General features: G+C 33.7%; 1 protein-coding gene across 3 annotated transcripts in view; it reads right to left on the reverse strand.

Annotated features, from left to right (window-relative positions):
* Positions 1-23,808, reverse strand: part of LOC149781626 (uncharacterized) — a 43,530-nt gene that overhangs the window by 14,120 nt on the left and 5,602 nt on the right. For 2 of the 3 annotated variants that reach the window (XM_089935681.1, XM_089935680.1), the window contains exons 2-7: positions 12,635-12,746; positions 11,432-11,583; positions 10,403-10,541; positions 8,469-8,650; positions 4,900-5,050; positions 3,764-3,945 (exon numbers count right to left, since the gene is read on the reverse strand). In XM_089935681.1, the coding sequence (XP_089791807.1) occupies positions 3,764-3,945; positions 4,900-5,050; positions 8,469-8,650; positions 10,403-10,541; positions 11,432-11,583; positions 12,635-12,707 (879 nt within the window). In that variant the 5' untranslated portion in view covers positions 12,708-12,746. The remainder of the gene's footprint in view (positions 1-3,763; positions 3,946-4,899; positions 5,051-8,468; positions 8,651-10,402; positions 10,542-11,431; positions 11,584-12,634; positions 12,747-23,808) is intronic. The other variant, XM_089935682.1, reaches the window with a different exon arrangement.

Consider the following 23,808-nt stretch of genomic DNA (forward strand, 5'->3'; position numbering starts at 1 on the left):
TGACATCAGTATGACTAATACAGTGTAATAGTCCACAGAACGAGTCCAGCTATATACACCTGACATCAGTATTATTAATATAGTGTAATAGTCCACAGAACGAGTCCAGCTATATACACCTGACATCAGTATTATTAATATAGTGTAATAGTCCACAGAATGAGTCCAGCTATATACACCTGACATCAGTATTATTAATATAGTGTAATAGTCCACAGAACGAGTCCAGCTATATACACCTGACATCTGTATTATTAATATAGTATAATAGTCCACAGAACGAGTCCAGCTATATAATATGGGATCTAGATGATTCATGTTGTCTGATTGAACACCGACATACACTTTACGTTTTACTATTAATTTTAACTGTGGTCACACATTAGTATTGTTTTTGCAGTGGTTGCTGTTGTTGTTACCGCTTATTTTGTATTTGCTGCACGTACGAGTCTGGTACATTAGCAAGCGTAGTTCAAGAGTTAGAACGTTCGTGTCATTAAACATGTCCCGTGTTCGATTACCGGTCCTATCTATTTCGTAAAGTGGATATCCATCATACTCACCAATAGCTTGACATTCGGGTTTGGAATATGTTACAGAAACAGATTAAGTGTATCGATATGTGTAACTCAAGTGGCAAGGTACTTGTGTGGTAGGTGAGGTTTAATTGTACAAATTAATAAGTCATATTTCTTATAAGCGAAAACAAATACACTGAGGTCAAGCAGCCTGAGGTAACATGAATACATATCAGTGTTATTTCATAAAGCCAATACTGGCTTGTTATCTCCTCAGGTTACTGAAGCACATATCCCTTTAATAAAGAAGTGTAAAACTGAATTTAAGATAATCTCGTGTTTATTGCAATGATGTACCTAAGAATAGACTGCCTGGGTTGTAACAGTGCAATATAACTTGGCAAGGTTGAACCTTATGGGTTATCTCAACCTGGTATCTCACAAGAACGAGTTACTGAAACACTAAATATCCTTATGTCTAATTATCACATAGTCTGTACATGTTTCATATACTGTGTGCAGTTTAATATTGTTGATATTATAACATGTTAAGACATCACTTTATGTGAATCTGATTCGCCCCTGAAATTCTTGCGCAGTATTTTCATTTCTGATTGGCTGCGATCGTAGGAAAAATTTACTTATCCCGTCTTTTGGAATGTTTTGCTTTTACTATTACTATCAACACTTTGTGAGACAATTGTTGATTGGATTGGCGAAAGAAATTACGATGAAGAGTCAAGCCTGTCTTAATGTGGCCAATTTACCACACATGGCTTGTTGCACCATGTATCATGCGCTGAAAAATGGTGTTAAACCCCAAACATGAGCAGCAACAACAATACATAAAACTAAGTATATTCTTCAACTGATAGCGATCGTGGATGAGTGGTGTTTGTCATACATGTAATATGGAACCACCCTATGCAAAAGAGTGGCTTACATGTTAACTTCTAAGAACAAATAAAAACACCTCTGTTCATAATAAATGTGGACATAAACCGGTCTCCCAAATAACAGAACGTTTTTAAATCCTATCCTTTTATATTCCGTAAAATAGCTCAAATGATTTAGTGCAATTTTGACTGTCAATTGTTCCAAATCAAATAATACAAATATCCGGTCACAATAATATTACATTAAATCTGGAATTTCTGCATCCAGTAGTCATCTTGTCATATTGATATCCATCAACTTCTAGTACAGAAACTGCCACACGTTATAGCAAAAGTTACACGGGTCATGTATGCGCATTCGGTCATTTTAAATTAAATATATATTGTTATTTTAAAATTTAACACTTATTTGCTTTAACCAAAGTCTATTTAATCCTGATTATTGAATGTTTTGCGCCTTAGATGTCATCAAGAATCTTCAAGACGAAAGGTATTGATATTTATGGTCTTTTACAGTGGTGGCTATGTACTAAACATAGGTCAAGAAAAGAGCACATCGAGTGGAATAGTCACAATATAGGGTATTACGAATTTGAATATCAATATGCGTATCGTTCGTTGTGACATCACAGCGCGCGACATTCAATCTGGATTGTACTGGATCATACCTTTAGGTTCATTTCGTCAAAAACCGTCTACATACTTTAATTTTAATTTTGATATATGCACCTCTTTTTGGGGTTTCTAAATAAAGACCTTTCAAACGAATGTGTATGTCTAAGAATCGAAATGAAGATAATATTTGCCACTTAAAGGTATATAGAATCATATTGAGAAGGAAAATAAACCATTACTGAAATGGTCGATGTTGAATGGCTGCATGTCCAGTGTGTTTTTTACTATAGGTGTAGCATCGTCTAGCTAAACCGACTCAAAATATGTGACAAGAAACGAACTTCCATACACATTCTGCGTTGAACAATGATGTTGTCTGAGTAAAATGTTCTATTTATTCGGAAGGGCAGTTACTGTTTTAATTATAATTTGGAAAAGAAAATCTGCTTTTAAAACGTAGTAGTTATAAAATTGCGCAAATATGTGACTCTTGAGTTTAGGACTATTTTGAACGGGAAATAAATTAAGCGTGCATCGTCTGAGACAGAAAGAACAAGATTATTTCTTCTTCTTTCTCTCTAAACTATTCCATTAAAATACAAACTATGTGAAACTGTACTCGCAAAAGCGGGACATTAATAAACTCGTTTCATAAATTAAATATGAAATCAGCATCCGTTTGAGATTCTCTATATGTTAATACAATAGAGAATATCATTAAAGTTCATGCCCCTTGTTTCTCTACATAGGGCCACTATCGATTTTGTATCAACCACAAACTACATAACAAAGTTATATGCCACTCAAAGGAGAATGTTGGATCTATAATTTCACGGTCTTAATTTCAATAAATTGTGTCTCATATTCTGTTAATGATATAGCTTAATGTGTTGAAGGGTCAGTCTGAATTGATAACATTAGGAATATAATTAAAAGTTCTCTTATCTGAATAGACGTCGTTCAAATTTAAATAGGTATTAGCCTACGATGAGTTCACATTAATGCTCAAAGTTACAAATATAATTTGTTTACGCCATTTGATTGCTTTGTTTCATTTCATGTATGAAAAAGAATACAGAAAGAAGACCTCACATTATATCCGTCACAAACAATTGACAAAAGCAAGGACATTTTAAACTAGCATTGACTTAATATATCCCTGTTCATTGGAATACACTATATACAAATATTAGGTCAGTAACAAATCTAACTTCAGTTGTTCTAAACAAACTTTCCTGATTATTATCTAGAAATATAGTTTTCATTATAAATATTGACGTGTTTAAACTAGTTTTTATGTTAATGCATTTCTGTGCTTATATTTACTATATTTCAACCTGCTTTCTTACTTATCTACTTACTTTGCAATCGCGATTGGATCTTGGTCTAAGGGTATGCTATAACTGAGTTATTTCCAAGAAAATGTTTTTCTTGTCATTATTATAATTACGATAGGTGTTAATGTTATTATTTACATTATTATGTTTCGTAATGCAGTCCCAGTCAGACCACCATGTTGGAATTTTACATAGGACATACAAAATATAATAAATAAATCCTTAAAGTTTGGGCTTCATCCCACTAGATACAGCTCATAGATGATGTTTTGCCCAACGCTGTTGCCAATCGCTTACGTCTAGCACGGCCAATGTTATGTAATCTTTGCATGGAAACAACTGTTTTATAGTTCTAGTCCATAACTTATGTGGGAATGAAAATATATGACACCATTACCTGTACATAAGACTTGCATCTAGCTTCTTCGTTTGAAGTCTTTGGAAAAGTATAATTTATGACAATGGTGTGTCCAGGAGAAACGTTGATGATCCAGTTGCATTGAACTTGGGAATTAAAGTCTACAGGATTGTCTGGACTTGCCAGTTCTCCGTTGTCAGCGTAAAAGGTATCGCCACATTCTACAATTGGACGAAATGATCAATGGAACTCATTCAATCAAATACAACTCAAGACATACAGTGTGTACTATAAGCCTTTTCATTTCTTCTGTTTAGAAGTTTAGTTCACGAGAAACTGTCTAGAAGTCTATAGTGCACCAATACCAATTACCGGCATATGAGAGTGATGAGTGAGTTATTTAATTGTGAGAATAATAAAGCCGATAGAACAACACAATTGCGTCATGGATGTAATCTGTGCGAAGTTCCTTGAATCCGTATCATAACTGCATTAATACACACAGGATAAATCAAAATATGACGTGATACAACGTCCTTGACCTCTCATTGTAATTAATGATTTAATATCACAGTTGTAATACTTTTTAGCTACATGATCAGTTACATTTTGTGAGTTGAAAGGACTCAAATTTTTTAAAATACATGAATTGAATTTGTTACAGAACGAGATTGGATGCTGTCCACTAAGAACAATACATATTTTATGACAGACCTACATATAATGCCTACTCATATTAATGGCATGTACCAGACACGCACATACAACACTTGGTTGAACTCTACCAATCCACATTTAAATTTCAAGGGGTTTATTGTTGTCAAAATCCTCAATAATTAGGTCCACAATACTTTCTGACACGGATTAAGATATCAAGGATCTTGATTTCACTGGTCCCATTTTAGTTTATCTTCTTAGTCTGAAAGACAATGATACCCCCCTTTCAATCCCTATTATATAAATTGACCCTGCCCCAAAATGTGAATATTGAAAATATTTAAGATCGATTCACAAACTTCAGATATGAAGACCACTCGTGTAATCCACCACCACAACTACAACTGCTACTATTATTATCATTAGCATCATGTCGTTGTCGTCGTTTTCGTCACCGTCATCATCATCATCATCATCATCATCATCATTAATTGATGTTCATGAAAGCATTGACTTACTTGATTCCCACGAAGCATTGAATGAAAGCCCAGTAGTAGAATCATAATCAGATTGAAAGACGATTCGCATCGATGCATTAGACTTCCATTGCAGCATTCCAGAACAAATCGGGCCTCTGCTTATCGTTTCGTCATTGTCACTCTCTATGACCTAGAAACATAATAAGGCTTAACAGCATTTTTTGTTGCATAACCGTCTGGGGGGTTCTTTATGCAACAGTACCGTTTTGTTCTAAGATAGTTTGAAAATTTTGAGATTTAAATATAGAACATGTATTGGATCATCGACTAAAGCGCGTTTTAAAGAATGTTTTGAATGTTTTAATGGTTTTCGTGCTGCCATCCTAATACTCTTTATTATTTGAGAGAACCACATAAAACAAGTATTTTATAGACATTTTTCTTCTTTTATTTAAATGTATTAGGTCAAATATATCTACCAATTGCTCCAATGTGGAAAGATGACATATTCTAACTTGGTTTACAAATTGATTTAAAATGCCATTAAAATACGTGCCTTGATGCATAATATAATGCGAAAATGACAGTCACTAATGTTTATAGCTGTTATCCTACAAGAATCATATCGCTGGGGCTCAGATTCATTTCCGGTCATGATCCAAACGATCGAATACAAGTTACTACCATTGTAAGAAGTATTTTATTATATACTTGTCACGCTTCTATCTCAGAATGAGTCAAAATAACTGTACATTCCGAAAAGTAGAAAAACGATACTGTCCTTTTATGATTTCATATTACCCAACTCTCAAAAGAGTCTGAAACTAATTTGTCCTCCAGGATTCTTCGTTACATCTGAACAAGTGTGAATAAGTATGCCGTAGAATCACCTGACATACAAACATACATGAGTAGCACTGTCTTTAACAAATCTGTATCATCTATTTCTAACAACCTGGTCATTCACGCTGTAAATAACTATTGAAATAATGATGTAATCCGCATGACAAATTCCCATCAGAGCTTCTCACAACGTCCTCCCAGGAAAAGTTCAAACGCTATCAGCCGAACTTCAAATATAATCTGCCCTATTTATTCAGCTGGTAAATGATGCAGAATCTGACAACTGGTTTTTAAAAAGAATTATGAAATAAACCATCGGGCTCAACGTTCTTTATGTGCATAAATCCAGTTTAATTTTACTTGCTCATATTTATTTCTTCTTTTCACAGATCGTACGAACCACGATTTATTAAAATAGAAGTGAACAAAAGACAAAGTCTCGACTACAGACCTAAGGCAGAATTGTAATCTATCGTACAAACAAACGTATATAGACACAGTTGGTGCTTTAACAACTTTTAAGCTTTACCTAATATAAGGGAGGTAACAGTCAGTTGTTAATATAGCATATTTCCTACACAACAAAGTGTGCAATCAAATATGTTAACATCCACCACACGGACATGCATCTGTCCTCTTAAGATGTTATTTCATGTCAACATCCACCACACTGGCATGCATCTGTCCTCTGAAGATGTTATTTCATGTTAACATCCACCACAAGGACATGCATCTGTCCTCTGAAGATGTCATTTCATGTTAACATCCACCACAAAGACATGCATCTGTCCTCTGAAGATGTTATTTCATGTTAACATCCACCACAAGGAGATGCATCTGTCCTCTGAAGATGTTATTTCATGTTAACATCCACCACAAGGAGATGCATCTGTCCTCTGAAGATGTTATTTCATGTCACCATCCACCACAGGGACATGCATATGTCCTCTGAAGATGTTATTTCATATCACCATCCACCACACGGACATGCATATGTCCTCTGAAGATGGTATTTCATATTACCATCCACCACACGGACATGCATCTGTCCTCTGAAGATGTTATTTCATATCAACATCCACCACACGGACATGCATATGTCCTCTGAAGATGTTATTTCATATCACCATCCACCACACGGACATGCATATGTCCTCTGAAGATGGTATTTCATATCACCATCCACCACAAGGAAATGCATCTGTCCTCTGAAGATGTTATTTCATATCAACATCCACCACACGGACATGCATCTCTCATCTGAAGATGTTATTTCATGTCAACACAAACCAAATGGACATGCATCTGTCCTCTGAAGATGTTATTTCATATAATAAACAGTCATTAGTTCGTCATTTACTTTTGGAGCTCGTCTTTTCAAAACTTGTCTGTTTAATAACAGTGATTGTCCAATACTCTTAACTTTTAGAGCAGGTATGACTGTCTTCGTGTTTGCTATATAAGGCTGCATCTGACAGAAAGCATGTATTAGAGACGTTGAGAAGATTTAAACAGACGCTACTAAATTTATATACACTTCAGGATATTCGACTTGACACATTAATGCGATTTATTAAAAATATGCCTGTTTGAAAAATGTTGTGTATGACATTAATAACAAAAAGCTTCCGACTATGTATTCCTAAAGGTAAGTCAGCAAATTTGGGTACGAAACGCATGCATATGCCATTCAAAAACTTATTGCTGCCATCTACTCTGCCTTTTGTTTGGACATTCTTTTCAGTGGCGTAGCCCAGCAGTTTAGGTGAGGTGGAGCTGATGAGACAAATAATTCGGTCAGATTTTGTTGATATTTATAAAATGTACACATTGTGTATATAATATATGCAATATATGTCAAAGAGTGTTGTCGTTTAACCAGCAAAATTTATCTCATCTGTACACGTTTGGTCTGATTATTACGTTAGTCTTTCTTTCATGAATGAATTAATAGATTCAAACTAAAATCACACCATAATATTAAATGAATCCTTTATGTGTAGGAGCATGAATCTATAGATTTGATCGAATCTTCGTGGATGTGGTCGAACTAGCCACAACATCGTCTGACTTAATGTATTGATTTATTTTTACTTCAATCCACCCTTATGTCATCAATGGCACTTAACCAATCGGAAACTGGAACTTATCTTCGCCCGCACATTCAATAAAATAACTCCAGTCTGCCGCTTTTGTAATCCTATTTCACGCATGAAAATATAAGATATTATTATTTAAGAATCTAAGGACGAGTTCACGACTAGTATCATTCAAACCGTGATGTCTTCACCTGTCTTACTATCAGGGCCGCGGACAGGGTAGGACAACAGTAGGACAACTAGGACAGAATTCTGGCGGTCCACAATCGTCTGGTAACCCAACGTTGAAGAGAAATGATTTTTGGAATTCATAGGGCCTTCTGAAGAATTATTCCTAGTTTCCACAAATCCTGTCTCTGCCCTGCTAACTATAGAGGTTTGTTCTTGTTGTCATTCTGCTTTTGTGGTTGTCGTCATGTTTGCTTTCTAGTTAATATGTTCCAGTAAATAAAATAAAATGACTGAAATAATACAATCCACAGAAGTTTAAACATGGCCTCGATCTCATTCGTAAACTAAGACTCAGCACCAAATTATATTGCTTGATTGGTAAATGTTTAGAATTGGCCCAAGAATATGTCTAAGTTTCGACATGAGAAAATATCATGACATCGAGACCAGGTACATTTCGGAAAAAAAATAAACCAAGAAATAGTAATAATATACCTGAATGTAGTCAAACGAACAATTAGTGGAGTCGTTATAACCTTCAATATTTAGGTTGAGTAACAGCATGTACCCGTTCAGAACCGTGATGTTCCAGACGCAGGTTTGGTTTTCCGGATATCCGGAAGCATGCTCTGGACCAATCAGTTTCCCAGAGTTTCCATCTAGCGACCCTCCACAAACTAGATCATCCAAAAATATAATAATGTTTTGAATATGTAAAGGTAAAGACGATCTCCTACCTTAAATATAATTGTCTGGGGTTCTTCTCTCAATTCGATATTTTGTAATATTTATATTACCTGTCATTCTTGTTTGAACCAGTAAGTTCTCCACTTCTTGTACATCCAGCGACGTCAGTTTATTTTTGTTGTTGTTGCAAGCATCAAAATATACACTACATTATTGAACACTATCTTAAGATTCAATAAGTCAAAACATATCAATTATAAATAAATAATAAATGGTTTTTCTACTTCTTTAAGTTAATGCAACGATTGTAACAATAATCGATGAAAAAAATGAAGATTATATATATATATATATATATATATATATATATATATATATATATATATATATATATATATATATAATCATGTATAATATCAGTTGAAATATAGCAATTTGCATAATTTTTTAGAGACATCGAATGATACAGATAATTCCATTTTTGAAAAAATAAGACTTGTATTACATATAATTAAATTCATTTAAAGTATATACATGGTGAGAATTTGCCATGAGTAAATTTTGCATGCATTTTGAAGAACAAAATGTGTAAATTAACATATGTGGGAACAATACGGGAGCGCTAAAGTTAGTAAAAAGTTCTGTCCAACACTTGGCTTAGACTACGCTGTTGTGTGACCACGTGCCATGAAAAGTTCACGCACTGTATTTTCACAACAGATGTGCATTGATGAACAGGATATCTCAAGCGTAAATAACTCTTTGTGCGCTCATTATACTGATAAATGAGACGAACGGCAACGTTTTTCCCCTTTAATATATTTTGATGTTATAAAGAGCACATATTATAGATTAAACAATAAAACTGAATCTTGTATCGATAACATTTTTGAAAGTGCCGTTTATTTGATGTTTTCCAATCCTATTACCAGCTATTCAGTCTTTATAAAATCATTCTAAACGTTGACGTCATTCGTAGAAATAAATGATGGCAACAACTGTCGCCGTTTTCGGACATGATACAGGTGTAAAATGGAGCGAGGGAGAAAGCCAAATTGCATTTAAATTGTTTTCTTTCATGGTACAAGTGTATTACAAAAGAATCACGGTTTTATATTTTAACACTCCTGAATAACGAAAGGAACTTACACACTTAGTAGAACATGGGGAGGTGTTATTAATAAATAATGGGAATGTTGGGTTCGGTGGGGATGCGGAGCATTACATTGTGATATATCTGTGAGTTATTGATTATTTGTTGATGATATTTGCCGAAATTAGGTATAGACTGTTCTTATCTTCTTTTAGTATCTTTTACGTTGTCTCTTGTTAGAAAATATGTTTACAGAGAAAAAATCAATTTCATGAATTGATGTTTTGGGTTAACGGCCATTTTTCAGTTTATGATAGGCTGTACATGGTGGAATAAAACCTCTGAAAAACCACTGTAAGAACAACCCAAACCACTGTAAGAACAACCCAAACCAACAGAAAGCAACTGGCGAGATTCATCACAAACCCACTTTGTCCGAGCTCAAGACTCTAACACTAGCGAACAGAAATGAGATGGTATTAAACATTTGGCTATCCTGGGCCACTATGGGGTGCATAAACACACACATACACACGCGCGCGGACACACACACACACACACACACTTATATATATATATATATATATATATATATATATATATATATATATATATATATATATATATATATATATATATATATATATACCTCTCCACCACTGTATGTCTAGACGAGTCGAGTTGGCATCTATCCTCACTTCGATTTCATTTTGCTTACTTTCATACGTTTCAAGGTTACGATTTAATGCTCGAATTGAAGATGTCGTGCGGTCAGCACATTCCACAACCTGTAGATAAAAGGTCATAAGATAACATGTTATCATATTCAAAAACATAATTTAAAAACTGCCCTTCCCTTAGTCCAAATTATAACAATAACATGACGTACAAATGGAATATTGTACGAAAATTCCGATTAAGTCTAAGAATGTCTGACAAATATACCGCAAAGACCGAGCCATACGTATGCTATCTGTCTGTCTATCTATCTGTCTAATATCTAACTATCCATCCATCCATCCATCCATCCATCTGTCTGTCTGTATATCTATCTATTTATCAATCTATCTATCTATCTGTCTGCATGTCAGTCCATCTATCTATCTATCTATAGGTCTGTCTGTCTGTCTATCTATCTATCTATCTATCTATCTATCTATCCATCCATCCATTCATCTTTCTATATATATATATATATATATATATATATATCAATCTATCTATCTGTATGTCTGTATGTCAGTCCATCTATCTATTTATAGGTCTGTCTGTCTATCAATCAATCTATCTATATATCTATTTATCTATCTATCTATCTATCTATCTATCTATCTATCTATCTATCTATCTATCTATCTGCCTTTATGTCAGTATGCAAGTATGTATGAATGTGTCGGTCAGTGTTCACATTTGTGGCCAGTGTGAAGATTTAAATTATGTTGTCTTTTGATATGTTTTCTTTTAAGTGTTTTTGCATATGGCACTGCTTGTATGCTTAAGTATGTGCCTATGTCAATAAACTTATTTATATTTAATATTGTGGTTTTGGTGCACGTCTGAGAATTGTGGAAACAATATTAGCACAATCAAGAAACTCGTTTTTCCGGCTCATTTTGTCTTTTATGTTTCAGTATGTTACAATGTGCATAATGTTATTCCAAAAGCTACTGAAACTTACTTCAACTTCAAAATTACTCGTTGACGACATAATAAACATCTTAACACGGAATCCTTTGCTGACTTTAATCCTTTTAACGCAATCGAAACGAACATTGCCTCCCTTCAATTGAAAGTAACCTCCAGCATCTGTTTCGCTTCTGGAGGAGCATTCTGCATTTGAAAGTAGAGATGAACCAAAAAGAAGTTTTTAATAAAACAGGCCTTGATAATTTGTTCCAAACGATAGCTTGACCAGCTGACAAGAAACTTTAACTTGCCTTTTTCTTTTAAGCCTTCCCCCAAATTAAAAATGCATCATATCTCAATGACAGTTACAACAAGATGTAAAATAAAAATGGGGATGATTCCTTGAAGTTGTGTACTGATTATTTAACTAATACAGAACGTTTTCTTGCTTTTTCTGTTAAAGTAACGAATACATATTAATCCCAAAATATTATTTCAGTCAAAAATGCCACTTTGTAATTCCAATAAATAATTTAAATAAAATTTTCCTCAAAACTTATAGGTAAACACAACTAAAAGGGACGCCAAACACATATTAAAATAGGAACGAATAATTGTTTTCCCCAAACCCTTTTTATACATCTCCACTTGATCTATGGCGCATATGATATAAGACCTGTCTGAAGAACAAAATATAATGCAATATTGTCAACAAATTCTTGCAGAAAATACTAAACTAGTAAACAAATTCAGTACACATTATGGCAATTGTAAGGTAGACAATAGAATTTGCAAGAGTAAAACCATCATCTTGAACTCAGATCCAATTAAACATGCTTTTAACAGATTTACATTAGTCATTTAGGCCAAACGCACAATTACGGACAAAGGTCCAACACGGTACAAATTAAATATACATAACAGAAGACAATTAGATATTACTATTAATATTATAATTATATATGATTAAACATAGGTGAAATTTTGAAATTATTCTTATCATGAAATTTAATTAGCTATTATTATTTATGCCTTCTTGTTTGTAAGAAAAAAAAGAAAGAAAGACGACCACACAAAGACGAAATGGTTTAGGAGAAGGTAAATGGATGGAAAAGGAATTCAGAAGAAGGGAGATATTTAAAGTCACCTGTAAACAGTCGTGAATACAAATTGACGTTCTTCAAATGCAGTAGGAAATACAAAAAATTGCATGCATGTTTGTTTTTAGACAACTATTCGACTAACACACATGTACCTTTTTCCTTTCCGGTAAGAGCACTCCCTTGTATAAGACAACTAATGTACAAAGCTACATGGATGATATTCATATCGGGATGAGCTCAAGTACGCATATGAAATCGACAAACCTGCAATATTCATTGCATTAGTCAATATTACATGAATTAAGAGGGAGAACGACATATTTTATCACCACCGACGTGTTGCAGTGACAACATGTGAAGTCCCTTATTTTATTTAATAGTTAACAAATTAAATATACTCACCATCTCTCTCTCTCTCTCTCTCTCTCTCTCTATACATACTGTGCTGTTCTGTGCTGTGCTGTACTGTACTGCTATGCTATGCTATGTGATGCAATGTTATGCTATTTGATACTATAATATACGATGTTATGCTATAATATCCTATGCTATACTATACTATACTATGCTATACTATGCAATACTATGCAATACTATACTATACTATACTATACTATACTATACTATACTATACTATACTATACTATACTATACTATACTATGCTATGCTATACTATACTATACTATACTGTACTGTGCTGTGCTGTGCTATGCTATGCTATACTATACTATACTATACTATGCTATACTATACTATACTATACTATACTATACTATACTATACTATACTATAGTATACTATACTATACTATACTATACTATAATATACTATACTGTCAATAATACTTTAATGATAAAATTGACTTTTTGTATGATCGCGGACTACCAAAAGAGAGCCGTGGATTTGCAGATGGGCTACTCTATATTAGGTATATCCATCTCACATCCATATGTCTGAAGCTTTCAAAGTGAGATAGAGGTAGGGAGACTATGACGCAAATATATATTCAGTTTATATCTCTATATGTTGTAACAATACATTCATTTCTATCTCGTTATATGTTGCAATGATGTTCACATTTCTATCTCGCTATATGATGATATGACACATCATTTTCTATATCGTTAACCTAAAAAATTAATGGCAGTTCTAAAATGAAAGCAAAGTAACTCGTATCTTCAAATGTGTCAAAATTGTATGCATTTGTCTATGTACCATATATTTTGTAAACCATAAAATACATCTAATCATCAGACAAATGTATTCTGTACAAATACTTGCAAAATAGTAAAATATACGTAAATTAGCGTGTTTATTGATTATATATATATATATATATATATATATATATATATATATATATATATATATATATATATATATATATATATATCATACTATCGCGAAACCGAGTCGCCAACATTTGTGTTTGTATCATTTATTATATGACCAATATGCTTTAGCCGATGCGACTTTCGTTAACAGACATACATTTTTTTCACGTCTAAAGCAAAAGTTTCTAATATATTGTGTTTTGTTTAGGCTCAGAAGAAGCCAAATAAATTTAAAGGCAAAATAGATTTTTCGTTTAATTCAATCTCGTCCCACTCCAAACAAATGTATATCTCTTTAAATGAACTATGAGACAGGATTGGTTAAAGTTGGATGAGTTGTGACGGTGTTATTTTGTTTGGTTAAAGTTGGGTGAGTTGTGACTGTTAGTTTGATTGGTTAAAGTTGGGTGAGATGTAACGGTGTTATTTTGATTGGTTAAAGTTGTGTGTGTTGTGACTGTTATTGCGATTGGTTAAAGCTGGGTGTGTTGTGACTGTGTTTTTTGATTGTTAACGTTCGGTGAGATGTCACCGTATTATTTTGTTTTATAATTGTAAGTTTAGCAAATGGTGTGAGTAGCATTTTTAGACCATTTTCAAAGAAGATTTCTTACTTTCCTAGCTTTTGTAAAATGATTTTAATTTGCTATTTTGTTTACATATGTAGAACAATGTATACCCAAATGAAGTAACAATATATACATGCCCGTCTTGATTCTATTTGAAACAATGCCTGGTTATTACTTCCTGTTTTACTATTTGCACTTACGCCTTTAGATTGTTCATTTAAACAATTGACATATGAGCCTCAAAATTGATTTATTGATTTAGGTTATTTTTTCAGCGCCATGGAGAGAGAGAGAGAGAGAGAGAGAGAGAGAGAGATGTGTGATGTATATATCAAACAAATTATCACTAGCATCAATAATCTTTATGTTTGAATTTTGACGAATTAGATCAGATAATTACTGCAATGCAGATTTTTACTAAAATTATTCTTATGAACCTAAATTGTTTCATTTTTGACCTCATTTTCTGAAATTCTGAAATTGTTTATATCTTTGTTTTACTATGCTTCATTGCTTTATCACCCAACATTTCTCAGTTGTTGTTTTTAAATCTTTACTATTGTTTGTTCGTGCCTTATTGTATCTATACGAATTACATGAGAAAGCGATGGCCCCCTAACACCAAAGTTGTATGACACATACTCGGTAAAGAACACTCAAAATATTATATAAATAAGAAAGCCACTAAACCCATCTTCCCCTCTGTGCTGTTGACAACTATGAGTCACTACACTAAACCCATCTTCCCCTCTGTGCTGTAGACAGCTATCAGTCACTACACTAAACCCACCTTCCCCTCTGTGCTGTAGACACAACTCCACTAAACCCATCTTCCCCTCTGTGTTGTACACAACTATCAGTCACTACACTAAACCCATCTTCCCCTCTGTGCTGTACACAACTATCAGTCACTACACTAAACACATCTTGCCCTCTGTGCTGTACACAACTATCAGTCACTACACTAAACCCATCTTCCCCTTTGTGCTGTAGACAACTATCAGTCACTACACTAAACCCATCTTCCCCTTTGTGCTGTAGACAACTATCAGTCACTACACTAAACCCATCTTCCCCTTTGTGCTGTAGACAACTATCAGTCACTACACTAAACCCATCTTCCCCTTTGTGCTGTACACGACTATCAGTCACTACACTAAACCCATCTTCCCCTCTGTGCTGTTCACAACTATCAGTCACTAATACCCGCAAGCTTTTCAACGCCTTATGCAAGTAATATTCAAAATTTTATTTTAAAAATCACCCTCACAATAATGTTTAATAACAAAATGCACTGTCACTCTAACATTTGTGAACAACGGTTTGCCTCATATCATGTAGTCTTATGAAAGCATTCATCCACGAACATCAAAATTGATGCAAAACCTTAGGTTACCGGAATCAAAATGTTATTCACAATGCTAGGACAGTGGTCATTAAATTTGGACTCACAATGCTAGGCCAGTGTCTTCAACATTTTACTCAAAATGCTAGGCAACTGATCATCAAACTCTTACATACAATGCTTGGCCAAACTCATCAAAAGTTTACTCACAATGCAATGCTAGTTCTTATGTTACTTGTTTAGGCTTTAATAAACAGTAACAAAAGAAAGAGTGAAAACAACAAGCTTTGAAAATTTAACATATAATTATTTTCCAGGAAAAATACTGTAAAAATGAAAAAAAAAAGAACTGACGTTTTTTAAAAATCAAATCCAAAAATAATCCAAGAATAATCCACAATTTACACTCCTAGTAATAAAATGTTCTAATGCAATTTGAGTATACTCTAGTCAGTATTGTGCTGTTGTGGCGTTTAGAGTTCCTTGTAATTCCATAGACAATATTTCGGTGTTTGAATGTCCGAATAAAATTTAAATAAATGTCTTCGTCCAAGAATTCTGAATGAGCACTGAAATATTTCCAGGAAAAAGAATCATAATTTAGAATCCAAATAATTTGAATAAAATTTAAAATGTAACCTAAAACTGGTCACAAACAGACACTTTCCACTGTAAAGTAAAAGCCCAAACTGAGAAATATCTCTTTAAGCATCACTATTAAAACTAACTACTGCGCAATTAAACACAATCCAGAATTGCGAAACAGAGGCTGTTTACATGTAAAAAATCATGTACTCCTTGTATCACCTTGCTAAAAACCAATCACTTTACTCTAGAATAATATAAAGATAGAAAGTTGTTTACTTGTCTCAGTGATTTCTGAATCAAGGTCAGGAACTAAGAAATTTAAACAGTGTTTCTATTATTAGGTATTTATGAAACGATTCAGGTTAAACTGAATTTTCTGGAAAATATCAAATTCCGAGTAAACAAGTTTACATTACTTTGACATTGAATGCAAATAAAAAGATTTAGGTTTTAAAACTTACAAACAATTACATTAAATCAAATTAGAATAGTGGCCATCAAAATATTACTTGCAATACTAGGTCAGTGGTTATCAAAATTTTATTCACAATGAGAGTCCAGAGGTGATAATAATTTTACTCACTATGCTAGGTCAGTGGCTATCAAAATTTTATTCACAATGCGAGTCCAGATGTCATAATAATTTTACTTACTATGCTAGGTCAGTGGTTATCAAAATTGTATTCACAATGCGAGTCCAGAGGTGATAATAATTTTACTCGCTATGCTAGGCCAGTGGTCATCAAACTTGTAATAATGTCTGAACTGGTTATCCGAATTTTACTTAGAACCTTAAGTAAACAGTTTTTCCAAAATCTTACTAATTCAATCCAAATTTGATTTAAAACCTAGGCGACAAGACATTAAAATGACTCCCATGATCAATAACAAGTGTGCTCAAAACGTTAGGCCACTGGCCATAAAACTAACTAAAAAATTTACCAAGTTAAGTCTAGAGAATAAATAGAACTAAAAAAAACGCATTTACATCATTAATTCAGCTACCTAGAAACCCCAAACCCGTGTTAATAACTCATACTGAAAAAAGGTGCATACCCATTTCTCATGCGTGGCGAGGGAGGATGTACGCCATCTCCATAACCCCTCTTCATCTTTTTAAATTATGTAAATATAAATTATTGGACAGTAAATCTCGTTATGAAACATACAAATAAAACATGAGCTTTGGAGTTAAAATCTTAATAGCAGCGCATCTTATTCCTGTAATGCAACCCCGTTTAGCACACCAAATGTGCTAACTGGAATTAACGAAGTTAATATGGAAAATGCATTTAACGATGTAACACTATATCATGCAGGAGATGTTTTGTATCTTGTTATCTATATTTAATTTGTATTTGTTAGTTTTTCTCCACGAGTATGTATAATTGTATTTTGGACTTGACCTTGTCCCAAAAAAAGTTCATGCTCCAACGACTTTTATCTTTGGTAAACAAATTATACATAGCAAGTGTTTTCTTTTTGATTGTCGGTTAAATATTAGTTTCATTACCAATATAAGTTTATTAAAAAAATGTGGTCTGGGTCATAGTTTTTGAAATTCCGAACAAAAATACCTAGCCTACCTGATGTTTACTACATTCTGTATTCGAACTTTAGTAACAGATTGCTCTAGAATGGATAATTCCATTAAGTCGAAATACAGAAATATAAAATGCTAATTGTGACCTGGGGTCAAGTAGAGGGTTTTATAATCTTGTTTATCTAAACATTATTTATTCTTGCCTAATATCTTTAAGCAGATACAGTCTTGCTATTTTGTTCAACATTTGATTTGGTATACAATACTATTCTTTCGGCAGAGACATTAATTTAGAATTATAAGTGAATTCAAACAAGAACATTTTGGATTATATTATTGTGATTCATCAAAGGTCTGTTGTCACTATACCATTTCACAGGCTACTACAGGCACATCAACACCTCAGCACTGAAATTAATTAGAACTTTCTTATTTAGGACTGTCGATGTACATGTTGTTACTATTTAGGATTTAATTCTGAATACTGCTTTTTACATTTTCACGTTTTATTCTCTAGAAAAAAAATATTTGTCGAATTTGATAAAATTTGTAGGTTTTCGCTCTTTTCTATTACATAATGTAAGACAGTAGAGTCGTAATAAACTTTCACAATGTAATTGAAACGTCGGGATATAAAAGTGTGCTTCATTGATGACCTGTATTTGGTTATTATGTGATGACGATGACATACTAACATTGTCACAATGCTAAGAAGAAATTATCAACACATTGCCACGATGCTATGGAGAAATTATCAACACATTGTCACAATGCTAAGAAGAAATTATCAACACATTGCCACAATGCTATGGAGAAATTATCAACACATTGTCACAATGCTATGGATAAATTATCAACACATTGTCACAATGCTGTGGAGAAATTATTAACACATTCTCACAATGCTATGTAGAAATTCTCAAGACATTGTCACAATGCTATGGAGAAATTATCAACACATTGTCCCAATGCTATGGAGAAATTCTCAACATATTGTCAAACTGTTATGGATAAATTATCAACACATTGTCACATTGCTATGGAGAAATTATCAACACATTGTCACAATGCTATGAAGATAATATCAAGACATTGTCACAATGCTATGGAGAAATTATCAACACATTGTCACAATGCTATGGAGAAATTATCAACACATTGTCAAACTGCTTTGGAGAAATTATCAACACAATGTCACAATGGTATGTAAAAATTCTCAACACATTGTCTTAATGCTATGGAGAAATTCTCAACACATTTTCACAATGCTATGGAGAAATTCTCAACACATTGTCACATTGCTATGGAGATATTCTCAACACATTCTCACAATGCTATGGAGAAATAATTATCAACACATTGTCACGATGCTATGGAGGAATTCTCAACACATTGTCACAATGTTATGGAGAAATTCTCAACACATTGTAACAATGCTAGGGAGAAATTATCGACACATTGTCACAATGCTATGGAGAAATTATCAGCACATTGTCACAATGCTATGGAGAAATTATCAACACATTGTCACAATGCTATGGAGAAATTCTCAATACATTTTCACAATATTATCGAGAAATTCTCAACACATTGTCACAATGCTAAGGAGAAATTATCAACACATTGTAACAATGCTAGGGAGAAATTATCAACACATTGTCACAATGCTAGGGAGAAATTCTCAACACATTGTCACAATGCTATGGAGAAATTCTCAACACATTTTCACAATGTTATGGAGAAATTCTCAACACATTGTCACAATGCTATGGAGAAATTATCAACACATTGTCACAATGCTAGGGAGAAATTCTCAACACATTGTCACAATGCTAGGGAGAAATTCTCAACACATTGTCACAATGCTAGGGAGAAATTCTCGACACATTGTCACAATGCTATGGATAAATTATCGACACATTGTCACAATGCTATGAAGACATTCTCAACACATTTTCACAATGCTATGGAGGAATTCTCAACACATTGTCACAATGTTATGGAGAAATTCTCAACACATTGTCACAATGCTAGGGAGAAATTCTCAACACATTGTCACAATGTTATGGAGAAATTCTCAACACATTGTCACAATGCTAGGGAGAAATTCTCAACACATTGTCACAATGCTATGGAGAAATTATCAACATATTGTCACAATGCTATGGAGAAATTATCAATACATTGTCACACTGCAATGGGAAATTATCAACACCTTGTCACAATGCTATGGATAAATTATCGACATTAGAAGAATATGAAAATATTTAACTATCCCGCAAAAGTCAAGAAATCGAGAATGAAATTTTACTATGGAATAAATGTTTTATTAAAAACCTCTTGGAAAGACAGCAGTGATACAACGTCTTGCGAAAACAAAAGTCTCCCATCTTTATTTAACTTTACCAATCCCATCAGAATATATACGGATTGAACTCAGTAGAACTTGGAACATGTTTCTATGGAACGGAGCAAAGACAAAGTAAAACGAAACATTTTAATGAAATAATATTATGAGTGAGGTCTAAATTTTAATTTGCAGATCCTTTAAAGCTTACATGAATTAAGAGAATGTTGTATTGGAACACTGAATGGAAACATCCCTTACAACTCTCTTACTAAATGGAAACATCCCTTACAACTCTCTTACTAAATGGAAACATCCCTTACAACTCTCTTACTAAATGGAAACAACTCTTAGAAATCTCAGTGCAGAATATTGATCATTTCGGCTTATTTGGGTCAGATTAAGTTCAGTCCGTAAGAAAGGTTCTTAATAATTTTGGACAGTTTACATTACTTCAGGTTCATTCACATGGATATGCGTGTAGCCATCTTTACGGATGAATCCTAGCATAAACATAGTAGGTATGAATGTTTTTAAAAATATATGATTTTGGATAGGTGTTATCTATGTAAAAGATTTTATTAAAAAAGACGGGTCTTTGATATGTTTTGACAAATTCAAGGCAGCTTCTTCTTCAGCACCAGCTTGCAAAAATTTCAAGGCATACTAACGATTCTACTCTATTATAAAAATACATTTAACTACGATTGTGATTGTAGCTGACAGCAACGTTTTATAAGTATTAACCACACATCATCATTTAAATAGAAGGCTGTAAATCTTCATATATAAAACTGGTTTTAAAATAAGATGTAAAACGAACTTATTTTAAAAATGGAATGATCAGTTCAGTAACACGGAAAATAAAGATAGGCCCCAGATTTGTATACTTCCTTACAAAGCCACAATGGGCCAAAAATCTTAAACGGATGCAACTGAACGTCTACATAGGATATTGGCTACGAACACTTTACTTAAAATAGTAAATATGTCACTAAATGATCTTTGGTCTGCGTACGATATATGCTGTAACAAAAGACCATCTGTTCTGGTTTTGTCACATATCGTAGTAACTTCTGTATGACATTAGCAATAGACCAAGAGTAAGTGCATTCACACCAATAACTTAGTTTTCTATAATAAAAAAAAAGAAATACGTATATAGGAAATGAAGTAGAGAACCCAGTCTGGTAATCTAACAAATTTACTGATAGCAGAACATCTTATTTATAAACGTAGATATTTGAAAGAAAAGCCAGTTGTGTCGCATTTTCGATAGCTACTTATATTTACTTTTTAATGTCGCAAAATACAGTTCATACAGAAACTATGAATGCGAAAAGTTTTATGTATACATTTGTATGTACAAATGATTATCCTACATTCATATTTAAGCGTATGTGTTGCATAACATGCCGGTGTGAAAACCAATGATCCTTTACTTTCAGTGAAAAAAACACAAAACCGAAAGATTGCGTGAGCACACGTAATAATATACTAGTGACGTCAAAATTGTAGCTTGTCTGAGCCGCCATATATAAGAGATGTAAATGTATGAATATGGAGAGATAGTAGGATCCCTTCCAGGTTCTGTTGTGACAATTTAAAAAAACTCATTGTTACGGCACCGATATGTATTGATTGAGTATGAGCTGTGAGAACCGTGGTTACTTTTAGAAAGTACTTTTATTCTCCGGAAATAGCCATTTTGGGTATACTTTCTGAAATTAAACTTGATACAAATAGTAAGTGGACACAATTTTATTATTAATTTCCTACCCCAGTGTTGTCATCGAGGTTTATTAACAGGTAATACATTGAGGCAAACCCTGCAGCTTTTTACGTCTGGAGCTCCATAATGTTAGCGATTTCTCCCCAAAGGGGCATGTAACATCAAATGATCCCACTTTAAGGAGCATGTAACATCCAATGCTCCCACTATAAGGAGCATGTAACATCCAATGCTCCCACTGTAAGGAGCATGTAACATCAAATGTTCCCACTATAAGGAGCATGTAACATCCAATACTCCCACTTTAACGTAACGCGTCAAATGACGACTTGGCTCCGATGCCTGTTGCTGACTTTAGATTGCCTACTGTTGGATTGCCAAATGGGAGGGTCGCCCACATTGTTCATCTCACAAACTATGACGCTACCTTTATGTGCGAAACAAATCAAGATCCGAAGAAAACAAGCAAGACCACATAATCTTCCACCATATATGTTTATTCAGGAAATAACTGTAATTATAATATAACTTTAAATATATTTCGCTCTAAACTAGCTTTGCATTTAAATATTAACGTTTCTTTTAGCAATATACTGTTTAGTTTCATGGCTGGTTTCATTACACGACATATGATTCCAGAAAACACGGGCTACCTCTGGTTAAAGAATGGCACGCCACTACATAGACATAAATGATAAAACAACAGGTCATTATAGAAAAATATACCTACACAAAACACCAGTCCAAACACTAACTTACATTCACGCCATAATCACACCCAAATGCAGCAGATGTCATCTTCATCACAGTGATGATAATTAATTATAATTACATTTTGCACACACGGACATACAAAGGACCATATTACTTTTCCAATCTGAGGCTGAGCATCATTGACTGCCCCATGTCATTCAATGACACAGGGACACTGCCTTTTTCACGTTGAATTTGTTCAAGAGGACTTAGGTCTACTTAATGTTACTAAATATTCAAATTTTCGATAAAGTCGAGGTTTGATAACGAGAGATCCTTGATCTGTTATGTACTGACTGTCTTCATGGGCCGTTTCCAACCATTTCTTTGCAATATTACTTGTATTTCTGTCAGTTCTGTATTAATATTAGTATTATTTCACTCGACCGACTTACACAACTGACGACTATATCTACCTATCCTATTTTATACAGTCATATATATGACTGAGTCTCTCCACTGGCTCTGGAAAACTGCAAAAAATCCTCTTTCTGTTTTCCTGGGAAAACAGTCTGGTGAGATCTCTAGTCTGAAATTTCGTCCGCCGGACCATACTACAATATTATAACTTCCACTGTATCCTAAGTTATTATTAGGTAAAGGGTGGAAAAACGTCAAGTTGTTTTTCCTAAGGATAACTTCATTTGCGCAAACTGTTATAATCTTGATCAGCCTCCCTTTCCAGCATTATATACTTGAGACAAGTGTTAATCCCAATATCTGTCATTATTGAACTAAAGCGACTAGAATGTTCTAAAGTATCCTAGTAATATTTCTCACCATGCCATCCTCATCATTCACAATTCTAAGTTGTCGACATGTCTGACTAAAACTTCACTCTTAAAATATCGTCCTTGAACTGTGTGATAACGCTTTGTAATCTCAGCTTTGCCAACACTGTTACATTTGCTCGTCGCATCAATGATACCCAAGTGCCTTTGTGCAAAACTGTCAACAATTACTAGGATATAGCAGTCTACATATAATCGTCAGACCTGATGCAATTCTTTGTGTAGGAACTCTTCTCTTCTCTTCCGCTTTCTTGACTTTATAACGCGTATGCAGTACATGTCTGGTACAACGATTGTAATGTCCCCTTAAAGTTATCGAGGTC

This window comes from Sinohyriopsis cumingii, chromosome 15, assembly GCF_028554795.1.
Source record: "Sinohyriopsis cumingii isolate HCF-2022 chromosome 15, ASM2855479v2, whole genome shotgun sequence".
Classification (NCBI taxonomy): Eukaryota; Metazoa; Mollusca; class Bivalvia; order Unionida; family Unionidae; genus Sinohyriopsis; species Sinohyriopsis cumingii.